At 52.0% G+C, this 20689-nt stretch overlaps 3 protein-coding genes across 3 annotated transcripts; all 3 read left to right on the top strand.

Moving 5' to 3' along the window:
• The first annotated feature begins 3098 nt into the window (after window positions 1-3098).
• DMP1 (dentin matrix acidic phosphoprotein 1) lies at window positions 3099-6254 on the top strand. The gene is made up of 3 exons (XM_015861515.2): window positions 3099-4076; window positions 4193-4228; window positions 4649-6254. The coding sequence occupies exons 1-3, from the start codon at window positions 3552-3554 to the stop codon at window positions 5852-5854; spliced, it is 1767 nt and encodes a 588-aa protein (XP_015717001.2). The 5' UTR covers window positions 3099-3551; the 3' UTR covers window positions 5855-6254.
• A 1991-nt stretch (window positions 6255-8245) lies between these two features.
• Window positions 8246-9609, top strand: IBSP (integrin binding sialoprotein). The gene is made up of 5 exons (XM_015861466.2): window positions 8246-8389; window positions 8468-8533; window positions 8662-8715; window positions 8825-8914; window positions 8991-9609. The coding sequence occupies exons 1-5, from the start codon at window positions 8285-8287 to the stop codon at window positions 9519-9521; spliced, it is 846 nt and encodes a 281-aa protein (XP_015716952.1). The 5' UTR covers window positions 8246-8284; the 3' UTR covers window positions 9522-9609.
• Window positions 9610-10094: 485 nt separating this feature from the next.
• Window positions 10095-13681, top strand: LOC107313329 (ovocleidin-116-like). The gene is made up of 5 exons (XM_032444553.1): window positions 10095-10247; window positions 10313-10384; window positions 11230-11277; window positions 11418-11507; window positions 11586-13681. The coding sequence occupies exons 1-5, from the start codon at window positions 10095-10097 to the stop codon at window positions 13542-13544; spliced, it is 2322 nt and encodes a 773-aa protein (XP_032300444.1). The 3' UTR covers window positions 13545-13681.
• Window positions 13682-20689: the final 7008 nt, after the last annotated feature.

The raw sequence follows: 20689 nt of genomic DNA, 5'->3' as shown, positions 1-20689 counted from the left end.
TTCTTTATTCAGAGCTTTGTGGTATGCCATGAATATCTCTCTTTGCGATATCTGACTGGTTTTGCTGGGAACGTGTTCAGCAAGCCCCTCTGTGCCAGGGAGATCATTGTAGGGAATGCTTTTGTTTCTGGATGGATGTTTCTGTCCCCAAGAAGGGGTGCTGTGCTGTCATGGTAAAATATAGGTGGGTAAAGAAGCTGAATAGCTGCTTCCCTGGAAGACTACAACCTCAAAATTACTCTTGTGACTCATTTGATGATATCACTTGGAAACTGAATAATTATATCCTGTCCCCACCTGTATTTGACGTGGGACGATGGATTGGATGTTAGTGTGTCTGAAGGGCCTCCCTTACCTGACAGATGGTAAGGTTTGTGACAGTATCGATAGTGGTTTGACAGTAGAAGGTCAAGACCTCATTGCATACCTATGTTATACCAGTGGTCCCCATGCTCTGCATCTCTGCTTTGGCATCATTTTGTGTTTCAGGGCTGCGCTTGTTGCCTGTGGGCCCAGAAGCCATGTCAGTGGAAAGATGCTTTATAATGCCTGTATACTTGTGACTGAACGCTAAGTGAATGAAGATCAGCAAAATAAGAGGAGGATAAGCTGGAGGAAGCTTGTCTTAGTAACACAGCTGTCAAGTGCTGCATTGCCAGGCAGGAGCAACTGCAAGGACAGGTTTGTTGTTATTGGAGCTGTGCTCATCTGTGTGCTTAGTGCAGTGGTAGACTTTCAGACCTGTGCCCACAAGGGAGTGGTGTTGAGCCACCATTTGCATACCAGGTGCGTGGGATGGATTCACAGGTTTCCTGTATGTCAAGTGTAATACAACCTCAGTGCCTGCTCTGGTTCTGAAATAAAGAAAGTCAAAGAACTGACTTTTCCGTCAGATTTGCTTTACACTGCATTAGGGATAATACAGACACCTTGAAATTCAGGTGGTCTTTAGAATACAGAAAGAAACTGTGTAAATACACCAGTGGTTGTATCCATAATAATCTACTTATGTGTCTATGCCTTTTTTTCCCCCTTTTTCTTTCTTAACAATCTAGTGAAGGGGAAGAAAGGGTGTGAAAGCATTTGGAGTCTGATGTGCCTCCTCCAGCCCTTGCTGGGGGCCTGAGTCTATATTCAGCCAGACGGTGCTGATGGAGCACTGAGCATAATTGCAGTGGTAATTACAGGGACTGTATAATGCTAGTTTCTATGCCTGATTGTCTCACGGGGTTAAATTTTCTCCTCTGTACCAACTTGAATGAGTACTTGATTCCATCTGCCCATTTTATCCCCAAGGAATGAAAATTCAAATGCTTCCTGAGGGCATCCCAAACTCAGACTGGAAGTTTTACAATGTGAATGAGTGCTCTCGTGGCTTTCTGAAGTTGAAAACTTACACTTCTTAATTAGGGACGGCACCGTCCTGTGCCCTGTCTAAATGAGCACTCGGATGGAGTGTGACAATGAATGCGTATGAGCTGACGACGAGTATTTTCTAGCTGAGCTATCCCCTATGAATTCAGCGAGGGGAAAAACATCAACAAAATGTGGCATCTCATTAAAAGGGAAATGAAAACAAACACATGCAGAATAAGATTAAAAAAATAAGGATAAAAAAGAAGAGGGTTTTTAAGTCCATTACTTCAAGGGCTCCGCTTCTACATTTCTGCAACCAAGGTAGAGCCATACAGACGAGATGCTTTCAAGGTTCATCTTATTCCAGCATCCCACCATCCCCTTGTTATTCCTTATTAAAATAAATGAAGGAATTCCTGGCTGTGGCCACATGAATTCCTTGAGCTCATCCCTCCTTGTAGCGCTGATCTGTGCCTTATCTGCATAGCACAAAGCCAGTCCAAGGGGGAACTTTGCCAAAACCAATCATTGCTCTTTTTTTTTTTCTTTATCAGTCTCAAATAAACCTGTTTTAGCTGTGTTTGTGTTGTGATTTTCCTATGGGAGATGAGAAAGACCAGCAGCCAGGACTCACATCCACCCCAACGTATGGAGGTGATGTGAGGGAAGTGGCTCCGACGCTGCCGCTGCTGCCTGTATGTGACTGCTAAATCGGGTGCTGGTCCTCCAGGGTGTGCTGCACTCTCTGTATTAGAGACTTGAGCCCGTCGCCCCTGAGCCGCAGTGCTGGGCTGTGTCGTGTTTGACCACATTGCCTACGCAAGCTGAAATTAAAAGTTTAAAAAAGAGGGAGAGAAATAAACATCCCTGCCAGCCCGGGAACATTCGACTCCCGTTGGGGAGGAGCTATTTTAAAGTGCAGACAGAGAAATGGCTATTTTTTGCCCCTTGGCCAGACTGACTCAACTAATGCTCTGTATGTAATGCTCTTGTGAATTCTTAAAAAGACGAGTGAAAAAAAAAAAGCAAAACAAAACCAAGAACAGGAAGGGTGGGTCAGCCAGCACCAGGTAGATACAGATGTAACCTGAAAGTTTCTGAGCTATATTAACTCAGCAGATGTGAGATGTCACGAAGTGCTTTGGCACTGAGGTGTGTGTTTGCATTAATGAGACCTTTGGAGAAGTGTAATGCACAATATTATGCATAAAGCACTTTTTGGTGACCATTTCCGTCCACTGAAGCACAATGCATGTAGTGTCACTATGCCTGGACCCCGTGGCCCCCAGAGGTGATGTGAGGCAGCCGGCACGAACAGAAACATGACTACCAGCCCAGTGGCTGGGGTTGGATCAGTGCATGTGGTCAAGATGCTCAGAGGTGGCTGCCTGGAACAGCATTTCCAGCTGCTCTTTCATTCACTGTATTTGCATTTCTTTTGTTCCTCTGACACTCAAAGCTCAGGATTCAGGGTCCAAGGAAGTGATGGAGCTGCCATTTCTGGAGGTGACTAAGAACTGTGGAGATGTGGCACTGAGGGATGTGTTCATTGGGCATGCTGGGGATGGGTTGGTGGTTGGACTTGGTGATCTGAGAGGTCTTCTCCAACCTTAATAGTTCTATGATTCTAGTTGCACCCCTTTTTTGGGGAGCAGATGGCCATCACCTGCTGCAGGTGGGCACACTGCTGCTTACCTCCCATCCAAGGTGCAAGGGTGGGACTGTGGCCATGCTTCTGCCCAACTACAGCAATGCATTTAGCTGGAGCATGATGATGGCAGAGCTCGGTGATGACTGTCACTGCCTTTCAGGTATCTCCATCCTGGGGACAGAGATGCTGCAGTCTGTGCCTGGAATTTGGGGTGTTTTAGTCCAATTTTGAGCTGTGTTCTGTTTCCCAGGGGTTTGGCTGTGCACTGCATGTTTATGGGTTCACTGGCGCCGGGTCTTCAGGGGTTGAGTTAGATGCAGGCCAGACTCCAAGAGCCAAACAACAGCAGGTGGTAATTGTTCGAGGCACCTAAAATAAGTCTGGTGATATATGTTCACATCTTGTGCGGGCCAGGGGTATAATTTGGTCCCAGGTCAAGAGGAAAACACATCCCACCTAATCTGCAGGATGAGACAGAGGAGGAGGAGGAGGGGTTTGATGGTGAGATACAGACAGTGGCACATAACACTGCAGGGACACTGGCATGGTCCTGGTCCCGGTCCCAGTCCCAGTCCCTTGCCCCAAGGGACCCTGGAGTGACTGCTGGATGTATCCATCCGTTGGTACGTTCAGACACTGTATGCGCATAAGGATGTTTGCCTATCGCTGTTCCCTCCCCCTGCCCCATACTATACATCCGAGGGCCGGGGTCCAGCGTGGGTGCCCCATTTCCTGCACGTCATGCCTGGAAGTGTGCACTGAGGGGGTAAATTTAGCAAGGAAAACACAGGGCCGGGCCAGCTGCTCAACACCCTCCTTCCCCCCCCCCCACCAGAAGCTGTTTTTGGGGCTGGCGTCCCGCCGGAGGAAGCGTGGGAGGCTGTTTCCCGCTGACACCTCCGCGCCTGGCCCCAGTGCCATTGGCTGCCCATGGCCCCGGGCAGCAGTTAAATGCCAGGCAGCCGTGCCGGGAGGGCAGCACGAGCACCTCACGCTTCTACACTTCAGCTGCAGGATGAAGGCTGTGCTGCTGATATTGCTGCTGTGGGCTGCAGCCCGTGCCCACCCTGTAAGTACCCAGCACAGCCCTGAAACTGGCTGGTTCTGCTCCAAATCCAGCTGGCTATTCTCTCAGACCTGCTGGTTCTGCCCCAACCTGACCCAAGGTTTTCTCTTTGTGTGTAGGTGCCTGGCCATCTCTCTGCGTCCCAAGAGCCTGAGGTAAGGTGGTGTGCTCCGTGGCTGTAGGGTGTCATTTATGGGATGCTGATGGGGAGCAATGCTGTGGGTCTGGGAGCTTTGCCCACTGCTTTGGGCCATTAGAGATGAAGTTCATGCCATCTCTGCTAACCTGATATGCTATGCTGTTCTCATGCTAAAAAAAAAGGAGTTTCTGTGCTCCAAACTGCTGTGGTCTGGGCTTTCCTGAGCTCAGAGCCTCCTTATATTTGTATCTTTGCGAGATGACATGTTTTGAAAGACCAAAGTCATGTCTGCCCATGGCTAAGAAGGACTGTCCCTCTGCCTTGTCCTCCCATCATCCTAGCTCAAGGGGTGAGCTGGGAAGCGCTGTGGGGCTGTGGTTGGGAGCAGCAGGGATGCAGTGATGCTTGGGCACCCAACATGCTGTGTTGTCCACAGGATGCAGCACCAGGGGATGTGGCAAATGCGCTGGGTCCTGTCCTGGGTGATGAAGACCATGGACGCCTCCGTGCCAACTTGGGGCCATGGGAGACCAGTGATGCGGATGTAGCCATTGGGAACCATGTGGAGCGAGACCTCGCTGAACACAACGGGCTGCCTGACTGGCCTGGAGATGAGGAGGATGACAGCGGGGATGACACCTTTGATGAGGATAAGGAAGAGGGTGCAGGGCCTGCTTATGGCACTGGGGACATTGGAGGACATGGTGACAGTAGCAGCAGCAGCAGCAGTGAGAGTGCGATGGCCCCACGCCGCCACATCCGATACCGTGGTGGCTCCAGGTGGGGAGGAGGCAGCAGCAGCAGCCAGGAGGATGATGAGGAGAGCATTGGGTTGGGCAGTGAAGGCATGCAGGGTGACGACCCCTCCGTCTTTGACAGCCTGGGTGGCAGGAACCGTGGCAGCCCCTGGGAGGATGAAGACAGCCACTCCCCAGAGACTGAGGACACCAACTCCATAGAAGATAGTGAGGAAAAGAGTCACTCACAGGAGAACAGCGAGGCCAGCAAGTCCAGCGAGGATAGCGGGTCCAGGGAGGATGGGGACAGCCCATCCCAGGAGGATGGGGACAGTCCTTCCAGGGAAGATGAAGACAGCCCATCCCAAGAGGATGGGGACAGCCCATCCCAGGAGAATGGGGACAGCCCATCACAGGAGGCATCAGATGAGGAGTCTGCAGAGGATGGCTCAGAAGAGGCAGTGAGTGCATCCCAGGAACGCAGCAGCAGGGAGGAGAGGGCATCCGCAGAGGACAGAAGTGCGGTGTCAAACCTTGATACCGAGGAGGAGCAGAGCAGGTCCAAAGAGGACAGCTTAGAGACAGAGGAAGACATCTCTAAGCCTGACGAGGATGCTCCAAGTGAATCAACTGAGAGCCAGAGCTCATCCCCAGAGGGCAGCCAGGAGGACAGTGATGGTGAGGAGGACAGGGCAGTGAGCGAAGAGAGCACATCCACAGAGAGCACCAACAGTGCATCCCCAGAAGAGGATGACGATGATGATGATGAGCACTCCCAGGAGGCTACCAGCCGTGGGGATGCCAGCTCACTGAGCAGCCTGACACACCGTAGGCGGCGGCCAGGTGCCTACCACAGGAAGCAGGCTGCCGAGCTCGATGACAACGACTGCCAGGATGGGTACTGATGGCACTGCTGCGTCATTTGTTTGTGGTGGAGTCGGGTCAGCCTCTGCTTCTGCAGACAGACAGGGTGAGGGCTGGCCATGTGGGCAGTGAGTGGTGGGGCCGGCTGTGGGGAATCCCAAGTCCTGACCTGCAGGTGGGAACATCCCACTGCTCTCTCCTTGCCCTTGCTGCTGGGAGTCGCACATGGCATCGCACCGGCACACACTGCACCATGCTGGGGGGGGGTGTATGTAATATTTTGTAAGAAATGTACAGAAAGCCTTCTATTGTAACCTCTTTATGTCCACGGCACTTATGTCTCCATGCTGAAATGTATCCTGTGTACGTCCTTGATTCACATTAAAACCATCAGACCCCAGCGCTGCAGCTCTGCTGCTGCTTCTCTCTGTGTTGGGGTCAGGGCTGGGCAGAGGGGACACAAACAGTGCTTTTGGTGCACAGCTGGAGAGAGGCAGCTCCATGTCTGAAATCAGGTTTCTGTATACCAGAGCTGAATCTGGAGCAGAGCTGCGCCCACATCAGCCCACTGTTAGCTGAGAGCCGGTACTGAGCCATGTCTCTCCTGTGTGTGGGATCTGCTGCAGCACAGCATAGCCCCTACAATATACCAAGTCTATTTACTGTGCACAAAGTCCATTGCAGTGCATGAATTTCCAAACCCCTCTTGGTAAAAACACTCTTCTGACATGCTGGTGCCCAGCTCCTTGTGCACACCTTGCAGCTCCATGTTGCTGCTGAATCTGGATCTACAGCAGAACTGCACCTAGCATTAATTCCCTTCACCTGTCTTCCTGCCACATAGTGTGGGAAATGGCATGAAGCACAGATTGAGCTGATGCAAGGAGCCAGGTCAGATGCTCATACCTAAGGCTGATGCATTTAGGTGCACCATGACGCCAAGCACCGTGAGCTCCTGCCTGTGTTTGCTGTGCTTATTTTTGGTGCTGAGGTTTCCTGCCAGCATAGCTGCAGGGAGATGGCACCGCCTCAGCAAGCTGCAAAAATACCCACCGCACACTGCAACGTGCTGGGCAGCACCTGGATGGGGCATGGTTCCATGGGGCAGAGCACAGGGTGCCCCCCTCACCTTCCTCCTCCTTCTCCTTCTCCTGGGGGGCCCTGTGTTCGTCATCACATGCCCTAATGAGCCCATTGTGGAGCCTGCAGGTGTTGAGTTGCGCTCTGTGGGGCCGAGCCCCATGTGTGGCACCACAGGGACATGGGGCTGGCTGGTGCCAGCCCTCACTCTGCCCTGCCAGCTAAAATAGGCACTGGGTATGCGGTCATTATGCCCCAGCTTTTTTTAGGGATCTTGGGTGAAATCAGCGCTTTTAGAGTCAAAGTTCTTTTTTTAAACCAGTGTCCCTCTAATTACATTAAAAATCACCCCTGGCAGCACTCTCCAATTAAATTTAGTCTCCGACCTCAGCAAGCTTTGCCTGTCCCCATCCCCATCTCCACTGTTGATGCCCATCTCCATTTTGCCCTCCAAGCACCACATTTTTCACCTCTTTAGCAGCGACTGCAGTGTTGGCGCTGGAAAACCACATTGCTTTTTTTGATATTTCCTTTTATTTTTAATTTTTTCTTTTTTTTTTTCTCTGTGGCTTTTCCTGGCCTGAGCTGGTGTTGGCTGAAAGCCGTGGCCAGCCCTGTGCGTCCCCTGTAATTATGACTGCAGGGACACCATGGGCAGCTGTGCCTTTGGGGATGGGGACAGGGTGGCCAACTGGGGGCACGAGGGCCACTGGACCTCTGGGTGGCCACAGGGACCTCTCTGCCCCACTCAGATGTGGGAACGGCATGAGCTGTTCCCCAAAACCAGCTGATGTGGCTATGGAGGTGAGGACAGAAATTAGCGTGGTCTGACTTGCACTGACGGGAAGCACCGCGTCCCCAGCCCATGTCACCCCATGGGAGGTTTTGACCGTGTGGTGGTCTCACTGTGGTGGCTCTGTCCCATGTGGTCTCTTCCTCATGTTGCATAAAGGGACATCTCCAGGCAGTCTCCTCCTCTCACATTCTCAGCCTGTTCTCCATCAATGCTTTCAACCCAAGGGACTGTGGTGAGGTCACTCTTTCTTCTTTTTTGGGTTGCTTTACAGTGGCAGAATTTCCCAAAAAGGGAGGCAGCAAAAAAAAGAAAGAAAAAGAAAAAAAAGAAAAACAAAACAACCCCCAAACCAGATTTCCCAATATTTATTTTAACCAAGGCCCAGCACATTATTATACCCTCCAGCCTTGGCCAGACCCTCAATTAAGTGCTGTGGCGCATCCCTCCTGGCAGCGGGGCACTTGAAAATTTGGGGGTTTTCTGGGCGGGCAGAGCCAGGGCAGGGCGGTGATGGGCTGTGGCGGGGGGGCCCCGCGGCTGCCTTATAACCCACAGGGCAGCAGCCACAAGAAATCAGTGCTGGCCCAGTGGCACCATGAGGACAGCGCTGCTGCTCGCCTGCCTGCTGGCCACCGCCTCCGCCTTCTCAGTGAGGAGCTGGCTGCGCAGAGCCCGGGCTGGTGACTCGGAGGAGAATGCGGTAGGGTTGTGCCACGACGGCGCTGGAGCATTGTAGTCCCCCTAAGCTGTGGGGCTGACTCCCTCCCTCTCCTGGCAGGTGCTGAAGAGCCGGCACCGGTACTATCTGTACCGCTACGCCTACCCGCCGCTGCATCGCTACAAGGTGGGTCCGTCGGGTTCCGTGGGTCCCCAGTCTCATGTGCAGGGATATTGCTCCAGCAAGCCTCTGCTGGGCTGAGGCTGCGATGCCCATGATACTGATGGCAATGGCTCTGCTCTCCCTTCACACAGGGCAGTGACTCCTCGGAAGAGGGGGACGGCTCAGAGGAGGAGGAGGAAGGGGGGGTGAGTATGGGCCTCCAGCATGTAGAAACTCAGGAACTTGCATCTGAGCCATCCCACAGATTTTTGGATCAGTGTGAGCCCCCTGTCGTGTCTTCTCCTCACTCCACAGGCACCGTCCCATGCAGGTACTCAGGCAGCAGGTGAGGGGCTGACCCCTGGGGATGTGGGGCCAGGGGGTGAGGCTGCGTCCACCCATCAGGTGAGCTCTCTGAATTCAGAACCCTGAGGTGTGACTGATGCCGGGTTATTTACTGCCCTCTCCCTGTGTGCTGCAGGGCTGCAAAGGGGGCCAGAAGGGCACACAGGGTGATTCAGGAGATGAGGACAGTGATGAGGAAGAGGAGGAAGAGGAGGAGGAGGAAGAAGAAGAGGTAGAGGAGCAGGATGTCAGTGTCAATGGGACCAGCACCAACACCACAGCAGAGACACCCCGTGGGAACAGCACTGCGGCAGCTGAGGAAGAGGAAGAGGAGGAGGAGGAGGAGGAAGAGGAGGGAGAGGAAGAAGAGGAGGAGGAAGCTGAAGCCACCACCGCTGCTGCCACTGCTGCTGCTGCCACCACTGCGCAAGATGAAGCAACCACACTGGGTGATGATCAGCGCTTTGAGGCCACTACAGCTGGGGAGCAGTGGGAGTACGAGGTGACAGCGGGAGCCCGCGGGGATGAAGGTCCCACTGAGGGCAGCTATGGGGACCAGGAAGGGCCACCACGTGGGGACACCTACCGCAACTATGAGGATGAGTACGGCTACTACAAGGGGCATGGCTATGACATCTATGGGCAGGATTACTACTATAGCCAGTGAGTAAGTGGTGGAATGCACAACACCGCCCTGGCCTGAGTACTGTCATCCATGTATCGCAGAAACTCAATAAAGCAACAAGTGGAGCTCATGCACAAGGCTTGGTTTGCTTCTGACCATATGTTGTGTGCGTCTTGGGGATCCCTACAAGCTGTGGGGTTACACTTGCTTGGGGTGTGGACTTTGCACATTGCCTTCTTCCAGCCAGTGGAAGATGACCCCTCAATGTGGTCCCTTCCCAAAAAGTGTTTCGGGGCATGGTGGGATAAATGCAGCATCTAATGGTGGAGGCAAGGCAATACTCAGGCAATAACCTCACAATGTTGCACCCTGCCCAGCCCCACAACCACAAATGCTCCGATAAGGCCCTGGGGTGGCTGCCAACATCAGGGCCTGGTCCCCACGTCAGCCCTGGCATTCCCATGGCCCTGTCCCCACGGCAGCAGGGCTGGCTGGGCGCCGCACTAATTATCAGGCAATTGTGGCCCCGGTGCAGATATTTATACATCATGCTTTCTGTTTGTGCGGCCAGGTGGAACATTTGATAGCTGCCTGCCACCACAGGCACATTTTTAGATGGAAATTACTCCCCCCCGGCACCCGCGGACCTTGACAAATGGCCCTGGGCTGGAGCTGATTGGCTCTGGGCACCCCTGGGCAACTTTAAATTTCAGCTCAGGGTGCAGAGCCCCCAGCATCGCCTGTGGAACTGGGCTCCAAGCAGCACAGGTAACCCCCTCCCCCAGGCTTCACCACAGGGCTGCGCCTCACAGCGGGTCATGCTGTGCCCCCAGGAGCCAGCCAGGATGCGCGCAGTCTTCTTCTGCCTCTGCCTCTGCCTGCTGGGCACCGTGCTGCCCACACCCGTGAGTATAGCACTGCCTCCGGGAATGCCCCTTCCAATGCCCCATTGAATAGGCCATCTAATGCCCCACTAACTGCTCCATCAACTACTCTGTCCAATACCCCTATAACTATCCCATTGAACACCCCATTAACTACCCTATTAACTATCCCATTGAACACCCCATTAACTACTCTATTAACTATCCCATTGAATAGTTCATCCAATATCCCATCTAATACCCCATCAGTTACTTGGTAAAATGTTCCATTATCTACCCCATTAACAGTCCCATCATATATGCCATCCAACATGCCATTAATTATCCCGTTAACTACTTTATTAACTATCCCAATGAATACTCCATTCAATATCCCATCTAATACTCCACAGAATATCTCATCTAGTACTCCAGCTACCTCATTAACTACTCAGTCAAATACCCCATATAACATCCCATGGAATATTCCATCAAATATCCTATTAGCTATCCAATTCAATAACCCATTGAGCACCCCCATCAAATATCTCATTGGCTACTCCACCAAAAAACTATACTCCAATCAATAACCCCATCAAATACCCCACAAACTACCCCACCAAATACTCCCTTAATTATCCCCATCAAATATCTCATTGACTGCTCCATTGACAGCCCCATTAACTAACCTATCAAGTAAACCATTACATATCCCAGTAGCTTCTCTATCAACTACCCTTTTAACTACCTATCAAATACCCCATCTAATACTCTATTAGCTAACACATCAGTTAACATATTGGGATACCCCATTATATACCCCACTGATTACTTCATTGATCACCCCATTGAATACTCATCTAATACTGATACTTTCCTGCCTGCAGGTGCCGCCTTCAGCCAGGGCAAGAGGAAACTGCCCTGGACAGCACCAGGTAGGTCACATCCCACTAAAATGGGTGTGAAAAAGGAGAGAAGCAAGACTTGAGTGCCATGGGATGGAGACGTGGGGGTCAGGGCACACATAAGTGATGGGATGAGAGGAGATAATTAATTATTTTCTTTTTCACCCAAGATACTGCTGAAAGGTTGCAACACCAATCATGGCTTCTTCGTCTTCAAGTTTATGCACTCCTTCATGAGGAGAAACCAGACACAGGTGAAGGTGAGCAGGATGGGGGCACAGCACGGGACCCTGGGGTGTTCCTGCTGCCTTGTGCCCACCCTCCCTATCCCCCTATAGAAAGAAGAAGGTGACCACCAGGGCACAATCCATGGCCGCTGGCTGGGTAAGGTGGACGGGGAGACCCTAGGACAAGGTGTTGGAAGCAGCCATGTGCCAGAGGACAAGGACAGCCCCAAGCCCCACAGCCACATCACTCCAGTAAGCAAAGTGGGAGGCCGTGCTCTGCGCCCCAGTACTGGTGACAGCATCAGTGTGTATCCCACCTCAACCAGCATGGAAGGCAGCGGTGACATGGGTTCAATGTTGCTGGGGGAGATCATCAATGGTGAAGATGGCCTCCCCCAGAGCACCCGCCCTGGTGAACCTCATGGAGATGGCAATGGTGGTAACGGTGTTACACCAGGGGATGGGGCTGTGACAGCAGGGAGGGAGAGGGCCACCGATTCCGAAGGGGCTGGGGGTGAGGGCAGCAGCCATGCCACTGTGCCTGACCAAGGGCAAGCAGGCACCATGGTGACAGGAGACTCTGCCATCACCTCTGTCACCAAGAAGGAGGATGTCCATGTGGATGCGGAAGACATAGGCGAGTTTGCATACATCCCCTACGTGGATGCTGCCACCATCACCCGGGGGCAGGACGGTGAAACACATGTCTCTCCGAAGGATGAGGTGCAGATTTTCATTGGAAGAGCCAACATCCAAGTGGGTGAGAATGACGGCAGTGCGGGTAGCACTGGTGCTACCAGCGAGGCCAATGTCATCCCTGCGGCGGTGAATGCCAGGCCTCAGGGATACCCTGAGGAATCAACCTCCATGGTCACCGTGCATCATGGGGACAGTGCCACCAGCAGGCCTGGGGACCACCCTTCTGCAGGAAACAGTGGGGACGGTGCCACTGCCAACCACAGCGGACAAGAGCTGGAGGCCCCTAGCCCTCAGGAGAGCACTGATGGTGAGGCCACTGTCACCACAGCAGCCGGCAGCCAAAGTGGAAAGGGGAGAAGTGGGCAGAGACCAGTGGGGAAGCATAGCCTCCCAGCCACCATGACAACTCAGGGTGCCAGAGGCACAGCCTCCTCAGGGCTGACTATGGGGGACTGTAGCACTGCTGTGAGCACACCACCTGAGAAAGGGAGCCAGGTGGCCACTGCAGGGCAAGAAGGGAGCAGGGAGGTGGGAACAGCAGGTCCAAAGAGACAGAGGGCTAGGATCCAGCAAGAGGTGGCACCAGCACCTGATGTAGAGGGAGGAATGGTGGTCCCTGAGGGGCACGGGGCCAGGACCCAGCCAGGGGTGTCATCAGCACCCAGCACGATGGAGACTGAAGCCCCAGAGAGGCATAGGAGCAGGGCTCAGCAAGGAGTAGCACCAGTACATAGTATGGAGAGGGAAACAGTGACCCCAGAGAGGCAGAGGGCCAGGATGCAACCAGGGTCAGCCAGGATGCAACCAGGGTCAGCCAGGCTGGGACAAGCAGCGAGACCAGAGGTGGCACCAGCACCCAGCACGGCAGGGGGAATTGTGGCCCCAGAGGGCCACCGGGCCAGGGTTTGGCCAGGGGCAGCACCAGCACCTGGAGTGATACGGGTGGCCAGGCCAGCCCCCAGCAGAGTATATAATGGGGACAAAAGGGATGCCATGGGAAAGTCCACTGATGTGCCAAGGGATCCCTGGGTGTGGGGCAGCACCAGCCCCCAGACCCAGCACACCAGGGGCAGCATGGTGGCAGGAAGCTTTTCCCACCTGCATGGAGGGCAGAGGATGGGGAGCCTGGCAGAACTGGAGCGCTCCAGGCAGGTGGAGCAGGTGAGGCAAGCCGACCGGCTGCGTCTGCATGAGCGAGCCCTGTATGGCCTCAGTGGGGTGGGTGGCCCCCTGCAGCCCCTTGCAGCCCAAGCTGACTCCTGGAGCGCCGACAGCAGCCAGTCTTCTGAGGGGCAGTGGGGCAGCCGCAGTAACAGCGGTGAGGAGGATGGCGAGGTCAGGGGGTATCCCCACCGCCGAAGGTCCTTCTGAGGAGTGCCCTCAAAAGCATCAGGGTGACGCAGCACCCTCTCGGCGGCGTAGGGTAGCATTGTTCCCGAGGAAAGATGTGGGGAGAAAAGCCCTCCAGCCTCACCGTGCTTCTGAAGAAATAAAGGCATTTCTGTCACTATCACTGGCGTTTGCCTAATTCTATCCCCAGCCCGAGCACATCCGCATGCGGGCTATGGCCACCAATGAGCGTTGGGCACCATCTAGTGGGGAAACCTTTGGGTGGGGGAACGCTCCGCAGCTTTCGCACCATCTAGGAATGGGATAAAAGCACACAGCGGAGTTTCATAGAATCATAGAACTGTTTGACTTGGAAGGAACCCTTCCAATACTTCCAAGTTTCCCGAGGAAAGGCTGCTTACCGGGGCGTTCCAGCAGAGTACGATTGCCATTGGCACAACGTGCTCTCTGGCTCAGTGGAGCTGCAGATGCTGGGGTAAGCCCTGGTTTATGGAAGCTGTAACGCACTCCATCGCTGGTCCCAGCGTTGTCCCTGAGCTGGGAGCTGTCACCAGGTGGCGTTAGGAGCAGAGCTGTAGGGTTTCTTGTCCCGTCCAGTGCAGAAGGGAAGCCTAGCATCCCCACAGCAGTACTCTGCAGAAGCCGTAATGACTGCTACTGATGTTCAGCATCTCAGCACCTTCCTCATGAAGTGCGGTGGTTTTTGGCTGCAGCCCCAACAACAAAAGCATCCAGTTTTGTCAGGTGTCACTCCTTCCCAAGGCAACACACACACACAACAAGGCAACACACACAAAAGGAGCTCAAATGTTCCCTAGGACTGCCCTGCCCCACAGCTATTTAGCACCCAGGAACTCCCTTCCCTGCTTTTTGGAAGTGCAGCAGCTATTCCTTGTCAGGAATACCAGGCCACCAGCCTGTTTGCAAGCCCAGTCTGGAGATCTGCAGTGCGATGGCTTACAGAGTAGGAATGAGCAGCAGGTGGGGCCACTATTACCCTAGGTTTCCTCCACTACCCAGCTTTCTCACCACCACTGTAGTTCTACCACCACCTCTCCAAGTTCTATCGCATGTACCACCACCACCACCACTGCTCCAAAGTTCCAGCCCCTGTCCAGCCGTCACTTGGGTCCCGTTATCACCTTAGATCTTACAGTCATCTCCCTGGTCCAACCACCACTGCTCAAGAACCCACCCCATATCCCACCACCACCAGCACCTGAGTCCCACTAGCACCCCAGATCCTCCCACCAACACTCCATGTCCCATCATCATTACTGTCACCACTGCCACCCATGTCCCTCCACCCTCTTCCCACCACCATTGCTTCTGGTTTCGCCCCAGTCCTCCCATCACCCCAGGAATATCTGGGGGTAATTTTGCCATCTCTTTTCTCCCCATACCACAGATTGGTCTGCATCATCCTCAGCAAAAGCCTCCTCCCGGAAAGGTTCCTGGACGTGAGAAATACACATCAGGGGATTCAGCTGTAATGTCTGTAGCACCTACAGGGAACAGGGTAGGAAGTGGCGGATGTTTTTTCAGCTCTGTGGGCTGAGTTTTCTAGAATCCTGCTGGAACATCCCACATTGCCGAGCATGCAGACACGTATATGTGAGGGCTGTGGGGAGCAGTGTTTGCATGCGGGTTTTACAACTACCTGAGATCAGAACGGGGTTTGTCATGTCCAGCAGAGGCTCACAAGCACGCGCATGTTGCAGCATATGTTTACTCTTTGGAGAACTGCATTTATAGACAGGGAGAAAGGAGCAGCAGGCCAGCTGTCATTATAGGTTGTGGCAGCCCATCCTAGACCGCTGCCCTAAACAGGAAGGCAAAGAGACGTCTGTCCTTCTTCAGTGTTACAGACCAAACCCATTGCAGTGTTTTGAAATGTACAACCCATAGCTCAAAATAGCCCCATTCTTGTGCTTTGGGTTCTATTTGCAATTATACCTTGTGACAGGAAGATCACCATGTTAATTACATTTCACAGAAGACATGTTTCTCCTCTGCTTTCCTAGACTGTCCTGCAAGAGATTACTGCACCGAAAGAATAACACAAACAAGCCAACCGCCTGCTGTTTGCATTGGAAAGCCCCATTTCCCCCCCCTCCACCCCCGCCTCCTCCCGCACTAGTTAGGGCAGGTTCTGTGCAGATCAAGATTTCCTGGAGAGTAGTAGCTGATGGGAAATCATTAAGAGAAACATGGGCATAGCTGTGGGTTAGGGGTGAGATTTGAGCTTCTCTCAGGCATCATTGCCATGTCTGATGTGTAGGCGGTGCTGAGCCAGGATTTGACAATTGATGAGCAAAGTGATGTGGCACCAGTGATCCTTTTTTAAACCTTTCCTGGGACTGGTAAGAGAATGATCAGCAAGGACCAGTTTATCCCGTGCAGCAACAATGCAAAAGTGGGCCCATGCAGGGACAAAATGAACATTAACACAGAAAAGTTTGTGTCAGAAAGGACCCTTAAAGGCCACCTAGTCTGACTCCCCTGCAGTCAACAGGGACACCTACAGATCCATCATGTGCTCAGAGCCCCATCCAGCCTGACTCTGAATGTATCTGGAGATGGGACATCCACCAACCCTCTGGACAACCTGTGTCACCGCCTCATCACCCTTAGTATAAAAAATTTCATCCTGACATCCAATCTAAATGACCTGTGCTAAAACTGATTTGAAACTCTTAATATCACACTAAGTAGATGTCAGGTAGAATGAAAGTTTGAACATCTTCCTGTGATAGTTGCCAGGAAGCTACGTGGCTTTAGTTGTATTTACCCTTGATGGAAATTCTAAGTTATCCAGCCCTCCTCTTCCCATGTCAAGCCTCAAGCAGGGAGTTCAGGTTATTTGCATTAGGATTTCTGGCATCGCGCACATCCAGAGTGTTGGTTTTTTCCATTTACTTTATTACTTCTGTATGACTCAGATCTCCAGAATTTCATTAGGTGCAGTGAGGGGGATGTCACACATTAACTCTGTGTGTGTGTGTTTCTATACCTGTGCCTGTGACCCAGCACATCAGTGCTACAGGAATAGAACCACAGAATATCCTGAATTGACATGGATCAATAAGTACCAATGAGTCCAGTTCCTGGCTACACACAGCACCACCCAAAATCTAAACCCTGTATCTGATGGCACTGACCAAAATCTCCTTGAGCTCTGACAGCTTGGGGCCATGACCACTACCCTGGAGATCCTGTGTCGTACCTACCTACAGCTATCACCTGGCTCCCAACCCAGCCCTACCTCCTGCTGCCTGGTTGATTGCCTGGCTGCAGCTTAAGCCATGTTTCAACATCAGCTATTTTGGGCCTAGCAGATGGGGTTTCTCCATACAGAATGGAAGTTTCTTCCCAAAACTGTGTGTCATCCTCTATGCTCACATTTTCCATGGATGAGGAGAAGTCATCTGACTTCATGGTGATAAGCAAGGCTCAGTAAGTGACCTGCAGCTCTGGATTGTTATTTATTGACCCCAGTGTTCCAAATGCAAATCCCTGATGTCATGTATGTGTCTGCAGAGCTGGCTGCCCCTTCTTGCTGTTTGTTTTCCAGCCTGCTCATTAACCAAATTTCTTAGGCTCTCCTTCCCTCTAGTTAATGTATAGCTACAGTTCACTTCCTCCTTTGCATCTATATGCCAACCACAGTTTGCCATTTACTCTGCCAAATTTATAGCTGCAAACTCAACCAACAATCTTTCTAGGTAGCCACTATGAATTATGTGCAAAATGTAATTTCCTAAATCTGGATGTGATTATCTTCTTTCCTTCTCCAAAACACCCTCCTTTCCAAAGGCGCTGAGAGGCACAGAAGGGGACCAGGACTCAAAGCATCAGTGCTGCCATGCTGTCAGCCATGCTGTGCCACTTTCCTGTGCCTCAATGCAATCTGCTGGTGTTTGGTTCCCCCACAAAATCAGATCAGGCTGCTTCCTCCCCAGACCAGGTGCCCAGCTCTCTAATTTCCCCCTGCCATGCCCACGGCTGGGTTTTTCCTCCCACTCAAGGCACGCAGCAGCCAGTGGAGATATTTGTTTTCATGCTGACTCAGGGCTGCATCCTTCCCCCTCCAGTCTTGAAGCAGAAGTCATGAAAACCGCTCACAAAAAAACATGAAACTTGTACAAAAGCAAGGTGGTTTGTGGTGTGCAGCCATGGCTGGGTCTGTGTTCAGGTCGAGTGGCGGGGTCACAGCTCATCCCAGCAGCACTGTGCTATATCTCAGCCTTCCTGGAGCTGTAGGAGCAGGCTTCAGACAAGAGGCCCTGTGTGCAGGCAGCCGCAGGTGTGTGGGCTGCTATCCTGCCTAGCGCTGCTCCAAGTCAAATTAAAAAGGTAAAAGCCAGGAAAGAACTTCATCTGGCCACTACTGTTAAAGAAAAGTGGTTGTACGAATACATATTAACAGCAAGAAGGAGGTCAGTGAGTCTCTCCCACTTTTATTGGATGTAGTGGGGACCATAATATCACTGAGGATGAAAGACTGAGGTTCTCAGTGCCTTCTTTACTTCTGTTTTTAACAGTCAGACAAATTATCCCTGAGGGACTGCAGATGATACCAAGTTGGGAAGGAAGAGCTGATCTGCCTGAAGGTAGAAAGGACCTCTGGAGGGATCTGAACAGGCAGGATCAATGAGTTGAAGTCAATTGTATGAGCTTCAACAAGAACAAGTGCTGTGTGCTGTGTTTTGGTCACAGTAACCCCATATATTACTATGGGATTGGGGCAGAGAGACTGGAGATCTGCATGGATGAAAAGGTTCTGCATGTGTTGGTCTGTGCTTAACTGAACACGAACCAGCAGTGTGCCCAGGTGGCCAAGAAGGCCAGCAGCACCCTGGCTTGTGTTAGAAATAGTGCAGCCAGCAGGAGCAGGGAGGTGATTGTCTCTCTGGGCTAAGTTCTGGTTAAGATGCATCTTGAGTACTCCGTTCAGTTGTGGGCTTCTCACTACAAGAAATACACTGAGGCCGTGGAATGTATTTAGAGAAAGGCAATGGAACTGTACAGGTTTTGGAGCACATAAGGGTCTTACGGGGAGCAGCTGAGATAAATGGGATTATTCCGTCTGGAGGAGCCTCAGAGAGGAGACCTTATAGCTCTCTGTAGCTGTCTGAATGAAGGTGGTAGCATGGTGGGAGTCATCATCTTCTCCGAGGTATCAGCAACACGATGAGTGGGAATGACCTCAAGTTGCACGAGGAGATGTTCAGGTTGGATATCAGGAAACATTTATTCTTAGAAAGAGTGGCGAGACATTGGCACAGGCTTCCCAGGGAGGTGATGGAGTCACCATCTCTGGAGATGTTCAAGAAGAGGGAAGATAGGTCATGGTTAGTGGGCATGGTGTGAATGGGCTGACAATTGGACTAGATAATCTTGGTGGTCTTTCCAACTTTAATGATTGTAACGTATCTGTTCTGCACCAGCCCTTGCCAGAGACAGGGTGCCCTATCAAACACTTGCCTCTGGGGCTGGAAGCAAGATTTTTGGGGCTCACTTCTGCTTGAGCACATGGAAATGTAACTGCAGGGTTCATGAAGGGTGCAAAAGGTGCAAAAAGGGCTGCAAGCTGTTCTGCTGCCTCTGTGTCACAGTAGTCGGGTGACTTTCCAGTGATTTCGCAAGGTAGAACAAGGCGACGTTGTTCTTTCCACACTTGCTCTAAGCATGAAGATCTTTCCATTTGTGTGGCCTCTTCTTGGAGGAGGAAATTTTGCCATGGGAATAGGAAATGGGGATGCTGAGATGGCAGGGGATTGGGAAACAACTAGTCACCATGCTTTTTGCAAAGCTTTGTGCAAAAAGCAGTCTTCTGCAAATCTGTATGTGAGGCTGACTTCCATTCAATGCTCTCTCTTGAGGATGCTGCTCTGTCGTCCCAGAACACAGCTGGAATTGCTCAGCCCCATGTGTACTAAGTGGGATCCATGGCAAATACCAGAGCTAGGATGACCTGCACCCAGAGTGCTGATGGCTGCAGGATGGCCAAAAGCACACTGGGCTGGCATGGGTTTGGCTCTACTGTAGGACAAGTTCCCTTGACAAGAGCTCAGGATTTAACAGAACATCAAAGGGAAAGCATCTCTTAGCTACAACAGATTACATATTACAAGCCCCAATAGCCCCAGAAGTCAAAATCTGGTGCACTCCTTCTTGTCCAAATGCAATGAACCAAGCTCCGAAGAAGATCAGGTTGGATATTAGGAGCAATTGCATCTGAGAAGGAGTGCTGAGGCACTGGTACAGGCTGCCCAGGGAGGTGGTGGACCCACCGTCCCTGGAAGTGTTCAAGAGCTGTGTGGATGTGGCACTGAGGGATGTGGGCAGTGGGCATGGTGGGGATGGGTTGGTGGTTGAACTGGATGACCTTAGAGATCTTCTCCAACCTTATGTTTTCTATGATTCTGCTGTTCCCCTGTTCTCCAGCATTTGTAGGAATTTCAGTGTAGGAAGTGGAAACGGTGAAAGTCCCCTTTTTGCTTTGCTTGTTCCTTATCGCTGGGAGAACAAGGAGCACAGCCTCCTGCCAAGGCACAGGAATTTCTCAGCTGGGCAAAACAATTTACAGGATGAATAACCACATAATGAGGGACATGAGACGAGTGCTAAATTTACTACATCTGTGCACCAGCTGATCTTGCATAAAATTAAGCTCTTTAGTAAGTGTCACTTCACGTCCTGTTTGTGAATTACTGCAAAACATGGATGTTATTCCTCAGCTCTTGCAAAACAACCCTCCAGCTCTGGCAATAGTGCTCAGAAATGCTGCCATGTCCCAGCAGGTCGAAACACCAGTTGTCAGCCAGAAACAGCCCCCTGGGGCCACACCACATCCCGGGGGGCTGCCCTTTTGAAGCAGCTACTGAGTAGCATCTATGTGTGTTTCTCTGGGCATATCCCATGCTACCTAATGCTCAAGTGAAAATTTCCACCTGCAGGTGGGAGCCTGTGTCTGCATTCAGGGGCTTCAGGAAGAACTCTGCCTTCCAGAAGCACCAAGATGCAGATGTGGTGGGAGTTGACATAGATGGGCTAGATGACTGGACTAGATGATTTGAGTGGTCTTTTCCAACCTTAATGATACTGCAACAGAGCACACCTAAATCCTCAGGAAATTTCTGTTCCTGAAAGCTATGGAGAGT

Source organism: Coturnix japonica, chromosome 4 (genome assembly GCF_001577835.2).
Source record: "Coturnix japonica isolate 7356 chromosome 4, Coturnix japonica 2.1, whole genome shotgun sequence".
Classification (NCBI taxonomy): domain Eukaryota; kingdom Metazoa; phylum Chordata; class Aves; order Galliformes; family Phasianidae; genus Coturnix; species Coturnix japonica.
The sequence above is the reverse complement of the archived record's forward strand: the minus strand, read 5'-3'. Positions and strand labels throughout refer to the sequence as shown.

What these genes read in the sequence shown, in the direction of transcription:
- DMP1 (XM_015861515.2), top strand. Translation starts at nt 3,552, where the DNA reads ATGGTCCTGGTCCCGGTCCCAGTCCCAGTCCCTTGCCCCAAGGGACCC. An exon ending in CTGCAGCCCGTGCCCACCCT is followed by an intron (nt 4,077 to 4,192) that starts GTAAGTACCCAG and finishes CTTTGTGTGTAG; the next exon opens with GTGCCTGGCCATCTCTCTGC. An exon ending in CTGCGTCCCAAGAGCCTGAG is followed by an intron (nt 4,229 to 4,648) that starts GTAAGGTGGTGT and finishes TGTTGTCCACAG; the next exon opens with GATGCAGCACCAGGGGATGT.
- IBSP (XM_015861466.2), top strand. Translation starts at nt 8,285, where the DNA reads ATGAGGACAGCGCTGCTGCTCGCCTGCCTGCTGGCCACCGCCTCCGCC. An exon ending in GTGACTCGGAGGAGAATGCG is followed by an intron (nt 8,390 to 8,467) that starts GTAGGGTTGTGC and finishes CTCTCCTGGCAG; the next exon opens with GTGCTGAAGAGCCGGCACCG. An exon ending in AGGAGGAGGAGGAAGGGGGG is followed by an intron (nt 8,716 to 8,824) that starts GTGAGTATGGGC and finishes CTCACTCCACAG; the next exon opens with GCACCGTCCCATGCAGGTAC.
- LOC107313329 (XM_032444553.1), top strand. Translation starts at nt 10,095, where the DNA reads ATGGAAATTACTCCCCCCCGGCACCCGCGGACCTTGACAAATGGCCCT. An exon ending in GCACCGTGCTGCCCACACCC is followed by an intron (nt 10,385 to 11,229) that starts GTGAGTATAGCA and finishes TCCTGCCTGCAG; the next exon opens with GTGCCGCCTTCAGCCAGGGC. An exon ending in GAAACCAGACACAGGTGAAG is followed by an intron (nt 11,508 to 11,585) that starts GTGAGCAGGATG and finishes ATCCCCCTATAG; the next exon opens with AAAGAAGAAGGTGACCACCA.